The sequence below is a fragment of the Uranotaenia lowii genome, chromosome 2 (assembly GCF_029784155.1).
Source record: "Uranotaenia lowii strain MFRU-FL chromosome 2, ASM2978415v1, whole genome shotgun sequence".
In the NCBI taxonomy this organism is placed as follows: domain Eukaryota; kingdom Metazoa; phylum Arthropoda; class Insecta; order Diptera; family Culicidae; genus Uranotaenia; species Uranotaenia lowii.
Genome location: NC_073692.1, coordinates 14,142,036 through 14,168,805, shown reverse-complemented (window position 1 = coordinate 14,168,805; position 26,770 = coordinate 14,142,036). Strand labels below are relative to the sequence as shown.

The 26,770-nt window shown below is 35.6% G+C and overlaps 1 protein-coding gene across 2 annotated transcripts; it reads right to left on the bottom strand.

Annotated features, from left to right (window-relative positions):
• Window positions 1–3,500: 3,500 nt before the first annotated feature.
• LOC129747922 (retinaldehyde-binding protein 1-like) lies at window positions 3,501–26,352 on the bottom strand. 2 transcript variants are annotated; one of them, XM_055742347.1, is made up of 3 exons: window positions 25,895–26,326; window positions 16,190–16,651; window positions 3,501–3,991 (listed from the first exon to the last, which is right to left on the bottom strand). In XM_055742347.1, exons 1-3 carry the CDS (start codon window positions 26,114–26,116, stop codon window positions 3,800–3,802), a joined length of 876 nt encoding a protein of 291 aa, XP_055598322.1. In that variant the 5' UTR covers window positions 26,117–26,326; the 3' UTR covers window positions 3,501–3,799. The 2 variants fall into 2 exon arrangements, with proteins under 2 accessions (XP_055598322.1, XP_055598321.1); XM_055742346.1 differs by lacking the exon at window positions 3,501–3,991 and adding an exon at window positions 4,570–5,101 and having other exon boundaries at window positions 25,895–26,352.
• Window positions 26,353–26,770: the final 418 nt, after the last annotated feature.

Sequence of the window (26,770 nt, the reverse complement as noted above, 5' to 3'; positions counted from 1 at the left end):
ATAAATAAAATTTCTTGAAATATAAAGTATGCATCGAATTACAACAGCAGTGTTTAAATCGTATCTTACGAAATAATGTACTCTAAAAAATCGTTTTGTAACAGAAAGTTTTAAAACTTTCAACGAAGTATTTGATTTTTTATTTGATTGAGCAAAAAATCTGAATAAACCCGGGTAAAATCTGGAAAGTTTAAAAAATTATGTGGTCTTTCTGGTGAGATTTAGCATTTCTCGAATTCTTTATTTGGTTTATGGGCAAGCCTGTATAGTTATAAAGAAAGTATAAAGCTATCTACAGTGAAAAATACATGGATACATCTAAAATGTTTAACTGAAACCATAAGTTTTTTTGATTATTTTGAAGGTTTTTCAACATTCCCATTGGATATTTAATAAAATATCCAAAATCAGTTGAAAAATTTGAAAAGTCTGTTTTTGTACAAATTTTGAAAAAATGAATATTCGGCCTATTCGGCCTATTCGGCCGAATACCTAGATCAACTATTCGGTGAGCCGAATATTCGGCTTAACGGTTTTTTGGCGCTATTCGGCGCCGAATATTCGGTCGGCCGAATATTCGGTACATCTCTACTCCAGAGTGTCTTCGAAGAAAGCTGATGGTCGAAATTCTCGTCTGCGTATTTCTTTTTCGCAGAAAAGACAAGGGATTTCACTCTGTCTCGGTGTCGTACGTATTCTTTCCACTGGTTGTCGTTTCTCGATCGATTAGGGTTTCTGATATACAAAGAGTACGCCATGTTTTTTTTTCGATCGCTTGCTTGATTGAAGCATTGATCCACGGAGTTTTTTGATCTCGCACAGTTGTTTCGCGTTCGGGAGCATGAAGATCGAGGAGCCTTGTCATTTCTGATGTTAATACTTGCGCCTTGGTGTTAGGGTCAGCAGTGTTGAAGAACAGTTTGCAAGTCACAAGCCTGAAAATCGATTTGCAATTGGAGAATATCGACATTGCGGTAATTCCTCATTTGGTTAACTCTTGGAGATGGTCGAGCAACGCGAACGTCGGCGACGAGATAGATGATTTCGTGATTGGAGATAGAGCTGCCCATTTTATAATGTGTTCAGGCGCATATGTGATCATTAGATCTATCGTGTTAGCACTTGTATCAGTGAACCGCGTAGGTTTGGTAGGAAGCACTGAGAGTTGGAAAGCTGAATTGATCTGACGGAGAGCACATAGATTGGCGGATGGCTGTTGTGCGCTGACGTTGAGGTTAAAATCTCCTAATATTACTAAACGATCATAACTGGCATCTTGATATTAACACTCTTTGCGCTTCCACCATAAGATAGTATATGAGAGCCAAACTCAGCTAACGATGTTGAGCAATTGCTAGCACAACTGACCTTTCCAGAGCCTAGCCATCTATCAGGTTACTCTGGAATAGAACATTAATAGGGTTCAATACCGGCACTCCACAGTCCCGAGACGCAAAACAAGTCGTTGACCGCAGTTTTTGTGGTCGCACACACGAGTCTTAAACCCTTCGAAATGCGTTGCGAACCCTGAAACCTCTGACACATCCTGTATCTACGTCTGAAACATTTTGAGTCTGAATACCTTGTACACAGATGCATCACTTCTCTCACGCAGATTTCGTGATGATCTGTCGGCGACCTCTAATGGGTTTGGTGTTAGTTATCTTAGTCGAACACCTGCAATCGTCGGATTTACAGGCAGGTCTTCTCTGGGTCACGAGAAGTGGTACATTCCAGAACAGAGCAAAGCAGAGCTGAGCCTTACTCGTACACGTCATTTGTCTAGACTCTTGAGAGATTAGTTCTAACGATCTTTGGTAGACGCTACGACCTTTTAACAAATTGCCGTTGTCGCATTTTATGCTTGGCTAAAGGCATGAGCTCAATTAAGTTGGTACACGGATCGTAAAGACGTTGTTGACGATCTACGATAGAGATACTTCATCGGTCGTCCAAGTCGATACAGGAGCAAGAGCGTTCACAGTAAGAGTGCCGGCGGTATGATCTCGTGAAGTCAAGTATTCAGTTTACGACGAATGCAGCTCTTACACAAAGTTGAGAAAATTTATCATAATCAATTACATTACTCGTTGACTCATAAGCTATTGTAAACGTTATAGTGGGTAACGATTGCAAGTTCATTCGGGAAGCCTTTGAGCTAGGATTAGCCAAACCAGAAGCAGTCACTCTTGTGTGACTCCTAAGAAGTGAAGCTTTTACCATTTATAGTAGCCGGTGTGGAAACTTCAATTACCTACTTCTAGATCGTTATTAGGTCACCAGCCGCGTGTAGAGGTGGTGCTAGGTTTAAATTAGAGATGATTTTTGCTCAGAATAGCATTGGAAGGGTTAAAATTGTACTTGAATAGATGAGCTTTACCTTGACAGCAAAGCAAAAAAAAAACCACCATCTCAAACTTATCAGGAGATCTCTGGAGCAATCAATCTTTCTTGCGGAGAATGACATGTATCACTTTGCAAGACTCATGTTTGGAGTGCACTGCGCCCACGAAATCTTCCAAAGAGTGAAGGTGGAAACGTCATGGCTTACTAGCTTAATCGCAATGCAAATTTTCCTGAACACCTTAAAAAAAGAGTTAGTATAGTTCTGAACATACTAAGACATAATAATTCGACCCTGAACAAAGACAAATGTGAGTAAAATAAACAGAAAATACCATTTCTGAGTTGATAATTAGATGCTGATGGTATTCATATAGATGATAATACCAGAACATGGGTGCTTCCTTGGGTTAGTTCAATATTGTGGGCTTAAATGCCTCATCAAATTTAGTCTTGTAGGGCATTCAACCAGATTAAGATAAAATTTATAAATTGAAGTAGTCCTGATATGTTTTTCGGATCTAGTTTGGACAATACAGAAGCTCCACCTAAAACGCTGGGTGCGGAACTTGTGCAAGAAGATAGTAAGCAGCAAAGCCTAGTTATAAGCTTAGCTTTCAAACCTTTGGACTGCAACTGGAAGAAAAATGGACTAATATTGCTTCGTTTGGCCACTGGATCTATAAAACATTGTTAGGACATCTTAAGTAATAAAAAATGCCAAACTTGAATTTCGGAAGTTGCATCTGAGCAGATAATTAAGATTAAGTGGATATAACATCAAAAAGTTTTACGTGGTCTAGGCTAATCCCATTGAATATTAAAGATATCATTTGTCGAACCACAATTGTCCAAATTTTTCAACTACATTTTTTTTTTTTGAAGAATCTACCCTTTTCAAGAAAATTAATTCAAAGATATATTTAAAATTTTCTCATTTTAAAATTCTTTCATAAAAAAAGGTCAGTAGTAACGAGCCTATAGTAAACAAAGAGACGAAATGTCACGATTGGAATTTTTGATTTTCTGTCAGTGTCATTCCAATCGAGCAAAACCAAGCAGTCTTAAAGGCAGCCCTACAGCAGGGTTGCAAGCTCAATATTGCAAAAGGGATCAGATTGAGCCTCTTTGTTGACTATAGTTTCTTTAGTCAGTAGTTATTATTTAAAACTTTATTTAAAAAATATTATATGGTAACAATGAGTTTAACAGTCCTTGAATCTTTGCATTACATTCAAACTATTGGAAAACAGTAACAGAAAAAAAAAGTTCAACAGAAAATAAAACAAACATTATCAACATTAACCTTAAGAACATTCGTTAATTTACGGTACATTGGCTTTACTTTAGAAAATTTGGCATACAAGAACGATTTTGTTTAGTGAGTACAAGTGTTGAGCTGTTGTTGTTTGGAATGCATCTGTCATATTTGGCGTTGCTTCGCGGTCTTCGGTCTTCAACCTTCAGTCTTATCGACGAACCCACACTCGTTGTACCGGCGGATGTGCTCCTCGCATTTACCCACACAGGGGAACCAGTCCTTGCCGGAGTAATCGATTTCCGGCAGATTACCTCCGTAGTTCTTCGGCAGCACATCGGGGCTAACGTACTGGTGGAACTTCTTCATGTCGCTTCCATGGAAGAACATCTGTAGGGGGAAAAGATAGAAATGAAGTGGAGAAGTTATTTCAAGAAAGTAGTTTGAGATGTCAATCAATAGTTAATGTAAACAAGATTATCAGGAATAAGGAAGATGATTGACTGGGGGTGTCAATCAGTGACAAGTCGTGATATCGTGGTAGACATTTGCAAATCACTAATGACGTCAGTAGTCGCAGTTTGTTGGCCTCAATGCGTTGTTTTGATGCAACGCCGTTTGTCAGATGGTCAATGAACAGCTGCGTCGTGGCCTACTTTGGTCTATTTTTCAAGGTCATCCCACTTGTTACAAGTTCACTTTTTTATGTTTCGCTAATTTGTATTGAAATGCGAGCCTCAAATCTGCATATGTTAACGTAATTTTTTTAAACTTGATTTTTTTTTAAATAAAAAAAAGACATACACTGTCTTAGCCGATTTAGCCTTTACAGACTGAATGAATGACGTGGACAACTTAAGATTAACATTAACAACCAGTACCAAGATGGGAATTGAACCCATGCCATCAGTGGACCAGCGATTACTGTCTTACCACGCTAACCACACAACTACCGAGACGTTTATATAGACAATAAAAATTGTTTTGGTTTCAGAATAATTGATCACAATAATATAACTTTTCTCCTTTTCTATTCATTATCTCAACAAACACACCTCATAAGACAGTTGATAAAATACTTTATTGTTCTTTGAGATTCTACAGTTAATACTTTGGTTCATTTCCAGTTCTTCCTTATGCTTCCAGTACTCACCCAAATATAAATGCGATATACCTACACTAATACGATATTTTTGTACTCTACCCCATTCATTACCTCCTACACATCTAATACCCGATTTCTAATACCATTTCTCCCATTAAATGTCTTCCAGTCTAATCCTACTCTTCTTATGCAACGAAGTACTTCTGCAGCTCGGGATCATCCCGGAAGCCAAAGGTGTTCCAATCGTTGACGTGGTCGATGTGGCGGAACACGCACGGATACCAATCGCTACCGCCGTAATCCATGGCCGGTCGTTCTCCCCCGTAGTTGGCCGGCAACAGAGACGGCTCGATGAAGCGATGGATCTTGCGCATGTCGTTTCCATGGAAGAAAATCTGTGCCATTGCGATCCAAGGGTGCGACAAGCAGAAAATGGGTAAGTAAGAAACTTGTTCTGTTTCCATTGTTTCCATACCTACTCTTGGCCGAAAATCAATTTTGAATTTTGGATAGACTTTTGCGAAATGGTTTATGCGAAACATAATTTGAACAGCTGAAATTAGAATGAGTCCATCGTATTTTGTTCTGTGAATTTAGTCGTTTCGTCAGATTTCGTCATACCAACATTTAGCCAACAAGAGTTTCGAAAAACCACTATGCTATTTTATCATAAAAGTTTAGTAGAAACAGTAAGAAATGTAAATTTTGTCAATTTTTTACTGCTTTCAGTTTTTCAAAAATTGAAAAACTTGAGCTACCAAACTTTGGTAAGTGATTAAAGCTAACTGTGAAAAATTCACCAATGATTATCACGTTTATATTCCTATCTATAAACGGCGTTCAGGCAGGATAAGTATGGTTTCAGCTGAAACCACTCAATACTTTTCTAGATCAAAATCGGTTGCTACCACCACAAGCATAAAATTTATTAACACATAACCTCTATAGATTGAAGAAAAATGCATTCATTGGTGGTTTGAATTTATGATGAAAAATTTAACCATGAGTATCGTGTTTACATTCCAACATCCAAACGGAATGAAAACTCCTACTCAAAAAGTCTATCCAATTTCTTTACCATTCTCATGACAGTTACATACTTTTCATTCCAGAGAAAAAAAAATTCTAGGTGTGTTTTAAAGATCACTTATAAAAAATTTCAAAACAATTTTATTTTCATAAAAGGGTTAATAGGAGAAAACAAAATCGGTCTGTGTAAAAAGTATAACATTTTGTTAACCCTTTGGTTCAAAAACTTAGCATACTGATCCTATTACATAAGCTGGTATATATGCTTCTGCATCATTCTCCCGATTTTCTTGAAAATCGTTTTTATTCCGATTTTTCAATATAAACTACATTCACAGTTAATTTTTTTCGTCAGAAAAAAGCATTCTCGGTTGATGTCATGATTGGAGTAAGATTATTTCCCCAAATTGAACAATCTTACGTAGGCACTTACAAAAACAAATAGAAACGGGAGAGAAATATAAATTTTCTGCCCATTCCGTCAATTGACACGATATGATAAATGTTAGAACTTTGAAAGCGCATAGAATAAAAACCAATGACAAACGCACTACAACTCACGGAGAATTGTGAATCTCATTTTCTTATATTCATCATAACCTTTTTTTTCTTTCAAAATTTGGAAACTAGCCGTCTTCTACAGATTCTGAAAGCATGTCATTCTAAATTTCCATGCTCCAAAAATTAGAACAATACTTGTTAAAATCAAGAATCCAATTATAGTTAGTCGAGAATCAATCATCAATAGGTATGGTTGAGGGCAAATGGGATATTGTTGGCGAAATTATGGTTTTTTTCCACCGTGTTTTGACATTTTTAATACATTTTTGTAAATTATTGTATTTTTTTTTATTTTTGTAATATTTCTGTCGTTTCTGTCGTTTTTGTCCTTTTTGTCAATTTTGCTAAAAAAGGTCCTTATTTTTCTATTATTCTTCTATTTAGTTTAAATCCCTGTGTGATTTTTCGGGCTATTCTTATCTCTTATGACGGTTTTTCTAAGTATAAATAAGCTTTAATTAGTTTCAAGATATGGTATAATCATTTAAATGTTTTTGAATGAAAGGAAGAGCTTTACAGTTAATTGTATAAAAAGAGAACTTTTCTTACGTGGGACTGTAATTGAGAGAGAAGATTCGTCAATTATCACTTAACTTGTGCAGCCAATGTTTGAAATTGAAATAGATTTTTGTCGCCATTTTGAAATCAAAGATGGTGGCTTCCGCCTAACTTCAAAATGCTTTAAATGACTGAAAATTTCATGGAACACCCACAACATGGGTATAGAGTAAGGTTGCCAGATTTTTTCCAACACGTCTCCGGGCTCAACCCAAAAACCGGGCAATAGCCTGGTAAATTTGACAAAAATACAGCAAATTATCAATAAAAATCAAGCAGAAGAACACTTGAATCATTACGCATTAAAGATTTTAAATTACATTTTAAGCTTTCAAAAAATCATACATGAATATTTTAACAAAATTTGCTCGAAAATTATCGGTTTTGATCGTAAAATTGCAAAACTATAACTACTCCTTTTTTTAAACTGTGACCCAAAGATGGGTCTTGACTCAAACATTAAGTCAGCGAAACTTTTTTTTTTTTTGTAGAGAAATGAATCCAACTTAGATGAAATTTCAGGGACTAGATAAGGGAAAATTGATGTTGAAAAACATGCGAAAAAAAAATTCGCCTTGTCTCCCGGTGAGACTTGAACCCACATCTTGCGCCTCTCCGGGGCCCATGTATTAACATTCTACTACAGGAGACCAACCTGGCGTATGAATATTATACTGGTTGAGTGTCGATGTCTATCGGAATGAAGGGAATAGTTCTCCCATGTGATCATAATCATTTTTCTTGGTCTATATCTATTCCCATCTTTTCATCTTACGGTAGTTGGACTCAAATTTGGATATTTTAGGCACGGCAAGATTCAACATCAATTTTCCCTTATCTAGTCCCTGAAATTTCATCTAAGTTGGATTCATTTCTCTACAAAAAAAAAAATATAACTACTCCATTTGAGATTTTTGTGCGTTTTTGCAAAAAAAATTTTGAATTGAATATCCGGGCAATTCCGGATAAAACCAGCCAATCTAGCTAGCTTAGTATAGAGTGAAAGGACTCAATTAGAAGAAGTCAAATTTCGCTGTCAGACGCTATAGTAAGCCATCTTGAAATCCAACATGCCGATTTCGGCTCAACTTTAAAATATTGTTAACTAGCTGATTGTACCCGGCGTTGCTCGGGTTCGCAAAAACTATAAATCAAAATGACTCGTTGGACTTTTCGAAATTTTGGAAGCTTTGTGTTCCTCATTAGATATAAGGAATTTAGCCAATTTTAAGCCATGTTAGCTATATAGTTTTGTTGTTGTTGTTAGCTATATAGTTTGTTGCTTTATATATTGTTTGTGTTTAAAGAAATTTAAAACTATTTCCCTTGAATCCTTGTTCATCTTGTCATAACAAACATTTTTTTTACCCACCATTTCTAAGGAAGCTTGAATAGCACTTACTTGATATCTCCAGCTGATAAAACTGTTTTTTTTTTTAACTTTCACATCCCCCATTTATTATAAAAATCTCTTTGGGAAATCATTCCACTTTTCAAGTTGGACAATCTCCCTGTACAATGGTATATTCAAGTTTTAGTTACTTAGAAATTTTCAAAAAAGATTTTCGAATCTTGTTGAACCATGTTCAAAACTCACTTTGCATGTTTTCAATTGTATGTGTGCTTCATAAAATCACACCTTACTGAGTACTTGTTCTTAAACGTTAAAAGTTCCACTAATACGTTTTCGAAGTTATCGAAAATAAACTATCTCTGAACCGAAGTTACCATTATAATGTTATGAAATAGTTTTCGTTTGAGTTAAATTTCAATGTTTCCATTGTTGGACACAATCATCCCATTAATTTTGAAAAGTGATCAATGTTGTCAAGTCATATTGATGACCAAAAATGACTCAAAAGTTAGAAATTGGCCAATGAATTGAAACATATAAAACTTAAAACCAGGGCTGCAAATTATCAGTGTCAGACAGCCAATGTCAGCCGACTTTGATACTGCCTTGTCTATGTCATGCGATACTGATTTTTGGTCAGCGACATATGCTTTCAATGTCATGACCAAGTTGAATGAACGACATAGTGCTTACTATGACTTTTCCTTTTTACAACCAACAACTACATTTTTTCAACTGTTTCTCAACATATAACGTAAAATCGTACCCAAAAGCAAGAAAATGAAATAGAAAGACGACCGTAAGTGTGATGCGAGTGGAGCGCAAAAATGTCATTCAATATTGACATTGCTAAATGACTGACATTGTAGCTTGGTCATTCAACTGGTAGACGACATTGATATTCTTTCGATGACATTGACAACTAGACGTTGGTCGGGTCGAACGAAATTGATTGAAATTTATCAGCCTTGCTTAAAACCTTAGATTTAATTTCCTAATCAATTTTCTAAGCCCCCGTTTGAATTCCTCGAAGGCTATCTAAAAGGCTGAAAGCTGAATCTAATAAATTTTTCTTTCCCTATGAAAAATCCCAAAAATATGAAAATGGTTGGCCCTTAAAAGCTGGAATTTATGAAAATCGGTTCATAAGTTTTTCAACACTCAGTCCAAAAAGTTGTTCAGCTGAAAAAGTCAATTCATTGTTCACTGTTCAGTTTACTGTATGTTTTGTAGAGCCTCAAAGCCCCCCAGCGGCGGCGGTAAAGAGCTTTGATAAACACTATGTACAACTCTTGTCAATATCTATATTCCTAATAACAGGCTAGTTAGATTTTTCAATTCAAAGTAAAGGCATTTTATTACATCCAAATATCTCGTACCGGTACCACGTGCTTTGAACAGTAGAAGGAAAAAAATACCCTCTAAAATTTCCCCTTTCAAATATTTTATGCTCAGCAAGCATTGATTTGCTTTCCAGTACACGTGAACTCTGGATGGTCGTTTTTAATGCCCGGCCCCTGGTGATTGTAAAAATAACCCCGCCAAAGGAAACGAAAATCGGTTGCCAAAATGGGTGCCATGACTTTCGATTTGTGGGAATAAAACGAAAGTTGTATGGCAGGGTCCCTTTTCTTAGGGAGGAGGGGCTCAGAACTATTACTAAAACCTTACCCTGGTCCAACTACACCTCTGTACCAAATTTCAGGCTGATCGGTTACGCGGTGTGGATTTGTATAAGGTGCATACAAACAAACAAACATATATAGTCCAACTCATCTTTATATATTAGATGACTGAAAATCGCATGAAAAAAAAACTATGACAAACATATACAAATAGACTTTTACAAAAATGTCAAAGAAATGAAAAAAAAAATATTACAATTGCCTAAATTTGACTTTTAATTGACAAAGCCATGACAAAAATAAAAACAAAATGAATAAAAATATGACAAATCGCAGGAATTTGACAATAAAATGAAAACAAAAAATCTGACTATCCTACCAGAACCAAAATTTGTCACACAATGACAACAGATTTACAATAATGACAAAAATAAAAAAAAATTACAAAAAAAATGTTCAACATTAAGGAAAATATGACAAATGTGATAAAAGTATGAGAACTATAATAAATAATAAAAAACGACAAAATCGGCAATAAAATGACAGAAATCTGACAGGACTATGACACAAATATTACAAATGCAATAAAAACATAACAAAATTAGGACAAAAATGTGGCAAAAGGAGATTTTTTTTTATTATCTGACCAATTGCGCCGGGGGTCTGAAGATCTCCCCCAAAATTGAAAATTGGGTTCATTTAAACGACTTTGAAACACATGAATTATTTCAGATTTCTAACATTTTAATTTTGCACGTGGAATCACAAAATAGCACATCAAAACGCATTGAAATCTTACCAGCTTCTCAAATAATAATTTAAAATGTAAGTAATGACCATTAACATGAAAATTATTAATATGCTTTTAGCTGTCTAAAAGTGCCGTCTGCATCACCGAATATTTTGCAAATAATAGTCCGATTTATGATGTAACTTTCATCTAAAGATATAAAAGTGGGCCAACGTGTCTTTTAAGAGTTATGTAAGAAATAATGTCAATAAATCTCGTTTTTTGCATCAAAAACAAACAATAGTCGAACAACTGCGCTCTCGTTTGCAGGTAGCGCGCTTCTATTTAACAACATGGGAACAACAATACTTATCAAAGCAGGTAAAAAACACTATTTTTTCGTGCTTTGTAGAGAGTTTCATCACAAACCTTGGAAAAAAGGACCAAGCAGCATGAAAACAGCATAAGAGTGAAAAACAAACAAACTGGCCTAGCGCAACACGCACTGGAAGACGACGCTAACCACACGTTCGATTTTGCGAAAACCCAAATTCTGGAGAGGATCAGCCACAAGTCGCATAGGTTGATTGCGGAAAAACTGCACATCAAACTGAGAGGGAACCAAGCGGTTAATCTCCAGAATCTGGAGTCCAGATTTCGAAGGGATTTTCCAATGCCTACAACGGACTATGGACCAAACTCAGAGAGGAGAGAGAACGAGAGAATCCAAAAAAAACTCTAATAAACCGACGTCTCGACGACAACCAGCAGCAGCAGCAGCAGCGACTTGACTTCCTTTCCAATTTAAGCGACGACCTTAGCAGGCGGAAAAATAGCTTTTTTGTGAGTATTTTTACTTTTGTACTTTAACGTTTAAGTAAACCGAAACGTAAAAACAAGCAAATCTTTTCTTCTAAACATCACCGAACAACATAAACAAGAACCCAAGAAAAAAAAACAGTTTGCAGCAAAACTGACTTCAAATTTCTACAAATATTCCATTTGAAAAGCTGGTAAATTTCAATGCGTTTTGATGTGCTATTTTATGATTTTCGTTGAAAAATAACAGAGTTATGTTGCTTTGAAATATAGTTTTATTTTATTAACAAAAAAATCTAACGAAATTTAACTCGAAAAATAAAAATGTTAGAAATCTGAAAAAATACATGTGTTTTTAAGTCGTGAAAATGAACCCAATTCTGGGTAGGATCTGAAGACCCCCGGCGCAAACCCGTCAGTTAATAAAAAAAAACCCAAAACTATGACAAAAAAAAAACAAAATTATGACAAAAAATTGACGAAACTTTGTTACAGTTCTGTCAGAATTTTGTTATTTTATTGTCAATTTTTGTCATAATTTTGTCGTATTTTTGTCATATATCTATAAGGTGTTTTTCAATTGATTGTCAATTTTTTTTCATAGTTTTGTCGTGATATTCTAGCGCATTTGTCATTTTAATGTAAAATTTTTGCCATATTTTTACCACATTTGTTATAGTTTTATCATATGTTTATCAGATTTTCTTGATATTATTGTAAATTTATTGTTTTTATTCTGTCTTATTTTGATAACATTGATCATATTTTTCAATATTTTTTTAAGTACTTTTTCAGATTTTACATTTTTTGTAAAATTTCAGACAGCCATTTTTCATTTCCTTTTTGATTCCTTTCACTCAATACCAATATCGTGGGGGATTCATGCAATTCTTAGTTATTTACAGCATTTTGATGTAAAGTGAAGATCGCCATCTTGAATTTCAAGATCAGTGAATCAAAAATCGCCTAATGACATTGTCCCAACTTGAACTTTTCATTACAAAATTAAAGAAATCTTTGTCGTTGTTGCACGCTTGAAACGATAAAGACAAATTTCTCTACTGATGGATCCCGATAATGTTTTTTCAGAACATTCGTTTGTCGCTATTGATAAATAGCAGGATAAGCGTGTCTGAAGAACCCAACTAAAAGGTATCGAATCATAACTTGCGAGATATTGGAAGAAAATTTTTAGCTTCAGCATGAAGGATATCGACATATGAAGCGATTCGGGGGCACTGGGTCGTAGCTATGGCCAATTTGCCCGGAACGAAAAATGTCAAAATTTTCGGATCGAGACTTGCGGAATATTAACAGAAAGTTCTTGGCCTCTTCATGAAGAGAATCGATAGGAGAAGTGATTCGGGGATCCAATAACTTTGACATATTTCATCCCGGAATCGGACAGATTTCCCATGACCACGATTCAGTGTCCCCAAATCGCTTCTCTCAATGATTCCCTTCATAAGGAGGCCAAGAGCCTTCTATTAATATGCTGCAAGTCTTTATCCGATCACTTTGACATATTTTTCGTTCCGGAACCGGCCAAATTGGCCATGGTGATGACCCAGTGTCCCCGAATCGCTTCACCTATCGATTTCCAATATGAAGAGGCCAAGAGCTTTCTAGTAATATGCCTCAAGTCTTAATCCGATCACTTTGACATATTTCGTTCCGGAACCGGACAGATTGGTCACGGTCACGACTCAGTGTCCCCGAATCACTTCTCCTATGGATTTCCACTTCTAAATAACATTGGTTCCCTTAATGTTAGGCCAAGAGCTCTTCTCAGATTCGTTATGATTTTATCACATAATTTTTCATTATCACGAAATCAGCTAGATTACCCACGTAGTCGAAGCGGATTGTCCCAAGTTTTAAATTTCAGGACAATTTCAAATAAGAATTCGCGGCAATTCTTGATTGCCTATTCCTTTTTGTCATGCTCCATATAAGGAAGAGACAAAAGGTTGTCGCACGGAGAGAGAATAACGACAAAATCACACGCTCACTTTGTCGCTTGTTTTTAGACAATTTGACAATTTGATTCACTGTTCAAGATGGCGTAGGACAGCAAATTCGACTTATTGTAGGGGTTTCATATGTTTTTCAGCCACTTCCAGCATTTTAAAGTTGAGCGGAAGCCGCCATATTGGATTTCAAGATGTCGTCGGACAACGAATTTTAACTTCTATCTTTTCATCTCTTTCACCCTAAACATACTGTGGGGGCTTCATGCCATTGGTCGAATTTGAAAAAGACTGACACCGCGTTTTTTGCGAAAATTCGCGCTAAAATACACCTTTTTTTCAAGTAAAATACAGGACAATAAAAGCACATCAGGACCACCATGTTGTAATTTAAAACTATTCATAAAGTATCAATAAATGTGCTTTTGATTGGAAAAAGTGTTAGTTTCTCCTAAACACATCATTATTTTCCATGTACAGTGCCGTTCATAATTGTATAGAAATTGGAAGCAAGCGCACTGTCACTTCAACTTTGAACTTCCATAACTTTTTACTCTGATGATATTTTTTGATCAATTTTTTTTACAAAATTTGAGCTTTCTGGAGTTTGTGTGGCCTGAGAAACAGTAATTCTACGAAAATCGGACTTTTTGGACTTTTTTCATTCAAACTGCAATATCTCTGAAACTACGCTACATTTTTTATTGAAATTTTGCACAGTGATTGTTGAAATATAAAGCTAGCATGTCTGAAGTTTTCGAAAAGTTTTATCGATGAGATCAAAGGTTACGCGAGGTGCAATATTTCAGGCATGAATCTAGAAATGCGATTTCTATAGAATTTTGGACGATTCATGAATCTAGAAATGCGATTTCTATAGAGTTTTGGACGATTGTTTCCATAGGAAAATCATATTTTCTGTTTAACAACCAGTAAATCTATTTCAACCAAAAAATCAAAATAGTATCGCGAGATTCTTATTTCAAAACACAAATGGATCATTTATTCCATTTTTTTTTATCTTCATTGCTTTTGCCAGACATTTTTTGTCTGATTGGTAGAGGAAACGATATTGTTCTCATGAATCGTCCAAAATTCTATAGAAATCGCATTTCTAGGTTCATGCCTGAAAAATTGCACCTCGCGTATCTTTTGATCTCATCGATAAAACTTTTCGAAAACTTCAGAAATGCTAGCTTTATATTTCAACAATCACTCTGCAAAATTTCAATAAAAAATGTAGCGTAGTTTCAGTGATATTGCAGTTTGAATGAAAAAAGTCCAAAAAGTCCGATTTTCGTAGAATTACTGTTTCTCAGGCCACACAAACTCCAGAAAGCTCAAATTTTGTGATATAATAGTGTGATAGTTGATCTATCTAACGCAAAAAAAAATTGATCAAAAAATATCATCAGAGTAAAAAGTTATGAAAGTTCAAAGTCGAAGTGACAGTGCGCGTGCTTCCAATGTCTATACAATTATGAACGGTACTGTATATATCGAAAAGAACCCGTCTCGAGTCTACCGGAAAATTTCGCAACCTCCTGCAAAATACAGGAGAAAACCGTTTCGATCCTACAGGCGAGTTTGACAGTTGTTTTCCTGAGCGGTTTGTGTGTCCTGAGACTGTCCTGTAATTTCAGCTCAGCTGTTGAAAATACAGGACAAAATCGTCCACAGGAGAAAAGATTAAATGTGTACTAAGGGGATGGCCACCTGGTTTTTCTTGCGAACAAGAATTTTTTTCATTTTTTCTAACCATCGGGAGAGACGTTTATGGTGTTTTCCTCTCAAAGCAGCGCGGAGTTGAAAAAGTCAAAATTTCAACCAATGAGTAACCAGAATGATTGTTGTATTAGTGTGCAATCATTTATTATTTTATAGGATTTGACATCTAGTCCAGTTCCTTGACAGCAAAATGTCCGGTTTATTATGGGCCCACAGAATCGTGGGCCCGTAATGTTGATGGTTGTCATATTCAATGACAAAGGATAGCGATGCCATGCCCCTGGTGTGTACTTTTAGTTTTTTATTTTGCTTTGAAACTCCTGTACTCCACAGAATGCAGAACGATAAATAAAAAGTAGTCTTCTCTTACTTTTTCTTTTGCCAAAATTACTCGAGAAACGCGTGAGAAGCTGATTCTTGATGTGAAATTGTTAGTTTGGAATACTTAATACTAAAGTAATATTCTTCAGTGTTGCTTTTACCACCCATCAAATTTATGGGTTCCCGTATAAATAAGTAGAACTAAAAGTCCGTAAACCTTGTGTAGAAAACCAATAGGTATTATTTTACAGGTTTAAAATGTGACCGTTTCTCGAAAATGTGATTGGCGCATATTAGCATATTGGCCATTATATGTACTTCCCCCCTTTAGTCTTTCAAGGGCCATCTTATTTGGAAATGAAAATAGACTAATCTCTTTTCGAAACAAGATTTTGACGCCACCGGACCTTTACGTAACCGTCAGTATTTGTTTGCAATGAGTTCAAATCAAACCGTAGACCGTTTACTTAAATTACCGGGCCAAGTCCGAATTTTCACTCAAACCTCCAATAAAGAGTCTTTCCAGCTTTGGATTCAATCAGCCCGTTTGAGATAACGCCCCGGTCTTATCACCAAGCCGAACGTACATTTCAATAAAACATTCCACGTCAATAAATCCCCACCGACTCGACTGACCGATTGTCGTCAACCTGAACTTTGATCGGTCTTTTGTTCGTTTGTTTGTCATGCGTCTTAAAGTCGCGCCGGCCCGTGTTTAATTACGTCCAAGCGTTCTCCCACCCACCTGTCTTATAAATACGTCATAACCGTAAAATGGTGTAACTTACTCTCTTGTTGAGCTTTTCCTTGATGAAGGGAGTAAACAGGGCCCAGACCATTTTGAAGATGAACGGCTGCTTGATGATGTGCACTTCCTTGAGGCGTAGAGGAAGGGCTTCCTGGATGAAGGTTAGCAGCAGTTTGGAGAACGAGGGCGAAAGGGCTTTGACCTGTTTGAGCGAGAGGCCATCGAAGTCCATAATGACGACGGCACCGTTAATTTGGGTGGCCGGCTCTAGCTGGGCGATCAGATGAATCAGGTAGAACATCCGGAACAGCTGCTCGGAACTGACGGCCTTCGGGTCCCACAGGGCGCCACAGTTGACCAGCAACACCCGGCGGCCCTTCTGATCCCGGTTCGTGAGCACATTAACCACGTTGTGTTCCGTGAAGGCAACCCGTTCGTCTTCCGGCTTCAGATTGTGCAGCAGGTTGTGGTAGCTTTTCTTGAACTCCGCTATGCGACGCATCTGTCGAAGAGAAAACGGAAGAAAAGTTATTGAAAAATAATGCTTTCAAAAAAAACCTATGGTGAATAGGAAATAGAACTTTGGATTTTGAAAACAGTTCGGCGGCTATTAAAAACGTATTTTACCAAGATGGAATATAGCCTACTGTGAGTGCTGTATGCAACTAATCTAAAATTATTCCTCCTACTCTGATTTTTAAGAACAACATGCTTATTTCTGTATTCTCGAATTCAAATTTAAATAATAAGCTACATTACACAACACGAGAGGGCAGTTACAAAAGCCTTTCAATCATGTAAATGAATGATTTTGCCGTCTCGTAACAGTTCATCCGGTGGGTAAACACCATTATTCTGCTCTAGGGAAATCCAACAACTTTCTCGGCGATGTTTGTAAACAAGAGACAAAGACCGGCGCCTTGGCAGTCGTCCCAGAAGATGATTCAACTGCATTTAGCTTCTCAACTACAAAAAAAAAAAAGACAGACAGGCTACTTGGATTGCAATTTTTTTTTATGATGATTCTCATAAAGATGGACATCAACCGAAAAAAACGTATCAAATATCAACATTCGGTATACTTTGATTGAGATAGCTCTGTGGTTTTGTGTGCTTACTAATCTAGCTTGATAAGTTTGACAGTCAGTAATTATACCATTTTGAAATCATAATATTATGATGTGGAAGTAGGGTGGATTGCAAATACACTTCAAGCAAAATAGGTAGCAGAAATATTTACTTTTTCAACAGTTGGAAAAAATCAATTGAATTTAGATCGTCTTCGATTCCGACATCTCTACTATCGACAGTTGTGAAGCCGCGAATGTTTTTCTTTATCTCAGAAGCTGTGACAAAGTTCACTCCGATAGGGAATTTCCAGCAAACTTTAAACGTATGCTCTTTTTGCTTTGATTTGTAGTCGATGAGGCGGCATTAATCAAATTTTCCGGCTTTGTGAATAAACTTTCTGCAATGCTTGGAGTTTAGTTGAAACAATCAGACTTTTTTTGAATTTAAAAAAATGAGTAAAGTAAGGGACTCAAAACTGCATAAAGTCAAAGATTCTGGAGGCTCAAAATCCTGATTAGTTAGCTTATGTAAGAAACAAACTTTTATATGGCGTCAACCCGGAAAAATGACGTTCAGGAGGCTGCACTCATTTAATTTTAAAATACGGCATTTTTTCGACACACTAAAATTAATTCTAAGACCTGAGTATGGAACTGTTTTTCACCGGAAAATTTCCACTCTCTCAATAAACAATATTCATGTTCGAAGGGATGACACGCTTTACTGTGAATTTCGTTTGTTCTGTTTTGCTATCTCACAATACCACCCATTGTTCTCAGAGAACAAACAAACACACGCGTTCTCTGACGATACTAAAAATTCTGGACTGATTTGAAGTTTATAATTTGGTGACTCATCACAGCGGAACTTTATTAAATTTATAAGAATGTCAGTTAATATAGCTTTCCATTGTATAAACATTTAATTGGTCTAAACAGTGAAAACTCACTGAACACTGAGTGCAAACTCAAGGAAGATTACTAAAAATAGGATAAACTTTCAGATTTCAAATAAATACCGCGAATAGCCAAAATCGTAGGAGATTTAATTATCTACGTATCCAAAAACTAATGATTGCAAAATGCTGGAAATAACATGAATTTTGTAGCCGTATTTTTGAAACAATGTTTCCATTTCTAAATCAGGTTTTAAAAGAGGTGAAATGAAAACAACGTTTTTTAGACTGCTATTTTAAATCTCTTTTTTTAAATGTGAAATGAGAAAATTGTTTTCGATGTTCCATCGTATAGCTTTTTAGTTCAGCCGTCATGAACAATGAAGAAATATTTTTTTGAGTAAACCATATGTGACTTATGGGAGATTTAGTAGGTGATGTTTTTTTATTTTTTTTTTTATTTTAGAAGTTCAATTGCAAGGAAAGCAAGTGAATATAACTGTATAAAATGTTCGCAACATTTTTGACTGACATTAAAATGTTTCTATTCATGTATTTTTTTGAAAAAAATGATCGTAGTAGCGCAAAGTTATAACGTTTTAAGCGAGGAATTGTCAAATTTACACTCCAGAGACTATTACGGGTAAAAAATCATGGACGGATGAAGGTTAAATGTGAGTACATATTTGCATTCAAAATTGTACAGAATAGATGAAATAAAGATATTGAAATCGATATAAATGAATATTAACATAGGATTAAAAGCTATACACACATTTTATAAAAATATCAAACAGGTTATAAAACAACGATTGAATTAGCATCGTAGAACTATCGTGCATACTTATACTGTGTAAATATTCAAGCGTGCATGAGCAGGAGAAAAGTAAATTGATTCGCGACTATTGATAAAAACAGATGTGTTTATTTTGTGACTGTGATGAAATTGAAATCAGTGACTCAACCGGCGAATTCGACAAAAATAACCTAACTTCTTCAAGTCATTCACTTTTCGGTTTTTTCGCAGATAAAAGTCGGAATCATATGGATTTTTCCTCATGCATTTTCAAGTATCAAGAAGATGTGAAGAAAACTTGTATGCAAATTATTTGATAACTTTAAATTGGTTGTAAACATCTTTAAATAACATGACCGCTATATATACAATTTTTTATTTATTATATCAAAAGAAATATATAGGGCTAGCTTTACAAGAAAAGCTTTTGTGAAAAAAATGTTTTTCTGATTCACTGCAGATTTTTATCTTTCAACTTGTCAGTAAAATTTGTACAAGTTGTTAGTTTATTAATTTTTAATTTTTATCAACGACCATGCATAATAAAATTATCGATTTGTATAAATAGGGGATTGCTAGAATTATCATAAGAAAGATTTTCAAAAAAATGGATTTTTTTAACAAAAACTCAATGCGCAGAACAGAGATTAGTTCAAAAGATCTCATGTTTGGCAGAGATACTTGGAAATGCATATAAGTCCGACTTTGATCGGCGAAAAATGCTCAAAAGTGAACTAGTCTAAAATTAATGCATTTAGATTATAAGCATCCCAAGCAACCAAAAGTCACATATTTACTTGAATGAAGGCTTTGAAAGTTACACATTAGCTGACAAAGAGAATCAACTGCTCAATTCCCTTTAGTGAACTTTATGTGCTCATCAATGAACTTGAAAATTACAAAAATGATTAATATTTACGTTTTATGTGACTTATTTTGCTCAATTCCTCAATTCCTCATAAATGAACTTGAAAGTTGCAAAAGTGATTCATATGTACGTTGTAGAGGACTCAAATCACATAAAGGGTACAAAAGTGCTCAAAACGGGATTTACTATTTAAGTCACAAAAAGTGCAATGAGGTGCTTTCTACCTGGCTGGCTGGCTGACTGTCTGGTTGGGTGGGTGCGAATTTTAGTTTCTGTAAGATCAACATCTAGGCGTGGTCTAGTGGTAGCGTGTTCGACTCTCTCTACGAAGGTTGGGGTTTGATCCGCAAGCCGGGCAAGTTTATTTTTTCAATTAGCAATTTGATACTTGAGTGACCATTCCGATGCGATATATGTAGGAATTGTAGGAAAGAAGCAATTGAGCAATTTGTCGAGTTTGGAATCCGACGCATGGCATCAAGGCGGCACCATGTACAGAACATAGTAATCAAGAGAAGGTTATATGAACCGATGCCAATGGTGTAATTGAGATAGAAAGAGAATTTTTTGCTCATTTTACGCTTTTTTGGAAGCTGAATAGAAGATCATTAAGACTTGTTTTGGAACTTGAAAGCAAGGCTGATAAATTTCAGTCAATTTCGTTTGACCCGACCAACGTCTAGTAGTCAATGTGATCGAAAGAATATCAAAGTCATCTACGAGTTGAATGACCAAGCTCCAATGTCGGTCAAGCAGCAATGTCAATATTGAATGACATTTTAGCACTCCACTCGCACCACACATACGGTCATCTATCTATTTCATTTTCTGGCTGTTATGGGAGAGATTTTACGTTATAAGTTGCGCAACAGTTGAAAAAATGTAGCTGTTGGCCGTAAGAAGAAAAAAGTCGTAGCAAGCATGATGTCGTTCATTCAACTTGGTCATGACAACAATGTGCTCACAAGAGCTCATGTCGCTGACCAAAAATCAATATCGCATGACATAGACATGCAAAGCAGTATCAAAGTCGGCTGACATTGGCTGTCTGACACTGATAATTTGCAGCTCTGCTTGAAAGTATCAATAAGAACTTTAATTTTGAGCTGCAAAGAACGTACTCCACATCTATGATGGGGCTAAGTAAGCTCTTTTGTACCTGTTTTACGGGACATTTGGTTGCTTGGGATCACTTCCACTCCTCGAAAAATGAAAAAAACTCCAAGCCGCGAATATGAAAATTGTATAATTTTTAACCTATTTGTTGCAAATAAAACAGAAAAAAACTGCAAAACGGATAAGTTTTCTACTAGAATATCTCATTTATGAACTATTTCATTCGAGTACTGTGAAATTTTGTGGTAAATATTGTATTGCTAAAAACGAAAATTAGTGAAAAAAAATATAATTTTTACATGTTTTTTTTAAATTATTATTTTTACTAGGTTGCATACATAGAGCTAAAGCTTAGTTCTTTTAGAAATGGGACAGTTACGAATGCGTGTATCTCGAAAACCATTCGTTTGATCTAAATACTTTCTATGGAGGAAATGAAGGTAATTTTATGATAATTCATGAAAAAAATTGAAAAAAAATATTTATCTTTTTTTGTTAGAAAAAAATGTACTTTATTCATGGTACCTCCCATCGGCTGGCGCACACTTTTTTCATTCATGATATTGGTCAGTTTTTCAAACTTATACTTCGTCCAATCTGAATTTTAGATTGCTACAACCTTCTCCTTAAATTTCTGCTACTTTTCGGTTGAATACTTCTCTTTTAAAAGAAACTGAGGGCAATTTAGTGATAAAGCTGTTTCGAAATAAACAAAACTTGATTATTTTTGAGCCACTTTAAAGCGTTTTTAATGCAAATTCCGCTGGCAAAATCTGACAATATCGAAGTGAAACCATCATAAGATTGAAGTTCAAGTATAATTGGTTAGTATAGATCGGAGGTTGTGAAGTGTACATACAAGATTACTCTTTTTAGGCTTTAAAAAACAGCGAAAAGCAAAGTTTTCGTTTTGAAAATTGTTGTTTTTTTCACAGGAGCAGAATTTGGGCAAATTATTTTATTTTATACAAAACAACTTGCAAATACATTCTTTGAAATGCTCGGGACCTTGCCACGAGCAGACATAGTATAGGATTCAAACGCTGGAATTTGTTGTAAATAGGGTTTTTCATAAGTTTTGTCGTTAATCAAACATCATCTTTCCCATTGTCTCTGTGCTGGCTGTACAGCTTACGAGCTCTGGAAGTAGCAAAAAATTGTTTTTTGAGGTTGGGTTTGATTGACTCATTACTAGGCAACACTTTCAGTTTATCGGAGAAATTTTTTTGGACATTTCAGCGATCCACCCTTAGTTTTTCGCTTATTCCAAATAAAAAATGCTGGTATGAGAATTGACTTTCCAGATGACCCTTAATCATAGTTGTTGATCATGTATTTCACCTCAATGCTTGATTTGAACTTTGTGGACATTTTTGACAGTGTTTGCATACTTTTGCACCATTCACACACATTAATTCTTTGAATAGTCAACGGTTTTGTCAGCCATCAATTCGATAATTATGGATTTTGAAGGAAAGTGTGCAAAATTATTTTTTCCATTTTTTCTTGCATCGTAAATATCTCGAAAACGCGTAAATTTAAAATTTTGAAAAAAATAGGTCGGATAGTACTTTTCACAGGCAGCAAAATGCTGTCAAAATTTTGGATGTACAATTACTAGTTAACGAGCTATAAGCAAAAGAAAGTGTCCCATTTCTAAAAGAACTAAGCTTTAAACAATGTTTTATAGGGTTGATGTGAAAAATATAATTAACAATTATTTACAACAAACCATGCCTGTATCTTCAGTAAAAAGTTGGTTTTTTTTCGTTAGAAATCTATCATAAGATAGTGCAAATACAGTCGAGTAACTTTGTGGAAGATACCTGTGGAACAAGAATCCTTCAAAGACAGGGAAAATGCATTTTATCTCATGAATCTATATAAAAACACTAAATTAAAGGTGGCCCACGATACCCCTCTTGGTGTGGCTTATGATTCCCCAAAAGCTACACCCAAAATTCAGCCTTTACTCCAATCATGAGTTTTGGATATTTCTGTATAATTGGCAAAAGATAAGAACGCAAGTGGCCATGATTCGCAATCGCATTGCGTATGACTGACAGAAACAAAATTAAAGTGGTTTCGCAAATATGTTAGAAGTCGACGTTTAGTTACAGTTCGATTACAGTAGGTAGTTGCCCTCAAAATAAAAACGCAATAAAAAACTTAAAAAGTTAAGTTAGAGAACTATATTTAATCGCCTTTAAAAAAAATGGAATGGTTGAATAAAATATATAAGGCATTTTAGAATCAGAGTTTTAATTTTTTTTTTACAATTTTCAAACATCCTAAGAAGCTCAATATTTCAACGTGAGCAAACAACATTCGTTAGAAATTAAAAAAAAAATTAAAAATGAATATGAGACAAAGGTTAAAAATGCGTTCAATTATTTAAAGAATCTTAAGTTTCAAAGTAATTTGACAACTTTAAATTAATTATTTACAGTGTTCGGCATCGCTAACTGAAAGATTAGCGCCGCTAATTCAATCGCTAACGCATGCAAAGTTAGCGATCGCTAAACAAAACCGCTAAATGAACTTAAAAAGTTCGCTTCAAGCTTAAAGCGCTAATCGCTAACTGTTTACCAAATTATGTATATTTTTTTTTGAATTTCATGTTAGATCAGAATTTACGGTACACATTCTACTATCCATTTATACACATTAGACCCAAACTTGATCAAAGCAACAGCACCGCACATTATACCATTTTCAACTCGATTTTTTTTTAACTTGTTTTAGGATTGGTCCAAAACTTATGAGATTTGAACCCAAAATAAGGCAGTTCTAAAGCGTTGAACAGTAAATGGAAAACAAGATTGTAGTTGCCAGTTTTTTCTCAGATTTCATTTTGGTCCAATTTTTGTATGTATTAGATTTTTATCAGTGATCTCAAGTCAGTGATTTAGTAAACGTGTACGTGAGCAACATTTTCAAACTAAACACTAGAAAACAAAAAAAAACAGTTTCCATTCGAACTTGAAATAAGGGCTAAATGAATTGTTAACAGCATTTGACAACTCATTGTACGACAAAACGTATACTTCTATCTCTATCAGTAATCTTTCGTGAGTTTTTAACAAATATATGAGAGATAGCGGTCTTCAATTAGCAGAACCAAAAATTAGCGGAACATTCTAATTCGCTAGCTTTATCAAAATGTAGCGGTAAAATTGAACCGCTAACACAAAGTTAGCGAACTAATTAGCGATTAGCGGTTTAGCGCTTTTGTGCCGAACACTGATTATTTATCATACAGAACAGTGTTTGTAGCTCAGTGAAACTTAAGCATTATTCGTTCTTTAAATTAGGAAGAGACACAGGGGTGATAGAAAGGAAAATGAGTAATGTACTATGAAGTAAAATTTCAGAGAAGTTTTTTTTTATTTCTCGAATTAAAGCCTCTACGACAGGAGTTTCTTTAGAAAATATCTAGGAGCATATGAGATGTAGTAAAAACTTATGATCACATGATTCCCCAAATGGATCCTGATCTTTACATTTCCCAAGTTAAAACAATTCCTTGCTTGGATACCTTTCTTTTTCCCCCATTGACTCCTTGGACGTGGCCGGCGCCGCTATTGATCATTTTGAAAAGGGAGAGCATGCATTTTTTGCACTGAGAATGTGCTGCTACCATTCTTTTAGACTTTGCAAAAAACTGATGGCCTCGATCTATCACGGAGTAGCAACCATTGGCGATGCCTAGGATCAATTTTAACGGACAACTTAAAAGATTTTCATAAGTCGGCTGATTTGGGAACTCTAGTGTCCATTAAAAATCATTTAATGGATCGAAGGGCATTGAAATTATCATTTATTTTCCCTTTCCTATTCAATTTCATATTAAAAAGATTCAGGAACACATTTAAACGTTTTTACGAATAAGTTTTTCCTAGTATTGGTTTTTTTTTAAATTAATATTCACATGATCGCACAAATAAATTTCGAATAATATTGATGTGCGCAGTGTTGCAAACCTTATCTGCTTATATGGGCCTTTTTGGATACAAAGCCTTAATTTTATGGGAACAAATGGATCTATTTCATCACCATCTCACATTATTTGTTGAGTTTCTAAGTTTTTTTAGTAAGTTAAGCATTAATTTTGATATTATTGTTTGGATTATTTCATCGAACTGTATGTTTCGAGACGTCACACACGACGCTTTGCAAAACCGTGATTCAAAATAATGGACCGATGTGAAGTCACGAAACTAAAGCGATCTAAAAAAAAGCGAAAAGCGAAATAAAAAAAAATTAAAAACAGGGATTGGTTGAAAAATTTCATTTAATAAAAAAAAAAAACGCTGGAATGGGTCAGTTGCATTACTCTAAATACAGTTGAACCAGGGAAGGCAAGAGTCGTTTTTTTCTGTCCAATCGCTTTAAGCACGGTAATTTTCAATCATAAATTCTATTTGAATAGTGGTATAAAATCACCAACACAGATGAGATCTTACAAAAAAAAAAATAGAAAAAAAAAGTTTGATCGTCGTAAACTTAATGCGAGGAAGAAGCTCAACAGAGTTGATTTTCGATGGGAAATTGAAAATCCAGCTCATAGAAGCTGGAAATAAAGTTCTGAATTCCGGATAATCTCAAAGACAGGTTCGACTGTAATTTAAGATGTTAGATTTAAAAAAGATATGAGACTCTTATAAACAGATTTGAGCTCTATACCTAGTTATCATCACTAATTTTAAAAATTTCAATCATAAGTTAAGTTTAAATTCAAATTTTGAACCTCGGATTAACAAGCGATCAAAGCAGGCGAGAGACCCAGTCAAACATTGATAAGCAACGACGGTTGAAAATTTCCTACAACACGTGTCAATCACCCCGAAAAATAATTATAATTCGATCCAGATAAGCTAGCAGCCAACAGCAGCAGCAGCAGTAAGTTCGTGTTGACTTTGAATTTTCACTGCCCGGGATTCGGGATCGATCATTACCTAATCGTGTAATCAATCGATTCAACTGATTAGCCGCTTACCATTTTTAAAGCACTCTCCGGATAGAAATGACACGGGCGCAGAAAAATCAGCAGAAAATCGTCATCGTCCTTGTAGTGCAGATCGGTGGCCTCCTTCAGCAGACTGCGCAGTTCCTTGATCGAAGCCTCCCGGACTTCCGGCGTTTCCCGGAGCTCTTTGCGGGCCACCTCCAGCAGCTCGGACGATGGCGGTTCCGTTTCAATATCGAATTTGTTCGACATCTTTTTGGTTTAATCACAGCACTTGGAACACTTGGAAATTACTGATAACTGATTTATTGCAGCAGCAGCAGCACAAACCGGGGCAGTTGCAGTTCAGTGGAGATACCGTTCTAAGGAACGTTCGATTAGCAACTGATGAGCCGGAGCCTCCGCTAATCGCTTACAAACCGAAGACGGACACTTACTCTCTGAATCCCTCTGAAGTCCCCCTATCATCCGAACACACTTGGACTAGGAATAACAACAACGGACAACGGAAAAAAATTGAATTCAACAATTTCACTTAGAATAAGTTGTGTGCGTCTTTGAGTAAAATATTAAAAGTAGGAACCACCACACACCAAGCTTCAAGGAATCATCTTCATTCAGACAACGAAGAAATCCGCCGGCCAGCTATCCGGTACACAAAGTTCTTTATCAATAATCGAACCCTCCCCGCTGCTGGTCTTTCCGCTTTACGGTGAGAATGAGCCGAACGGACGAAGAAATTATGCTCTTCCTTATCGCTGCTTAGCTGACCAAGACTAAGACAGGGAAGTTCTTATCAACACCACGGCTGCACTTGCCGCATCCTCGTTCCGTTTTCGGTTGGCCAAATCGTTCCCTGGAAGCAACTGGAAGCAAATCGTTTCGGGTTCATCCAAGTAAGCCACG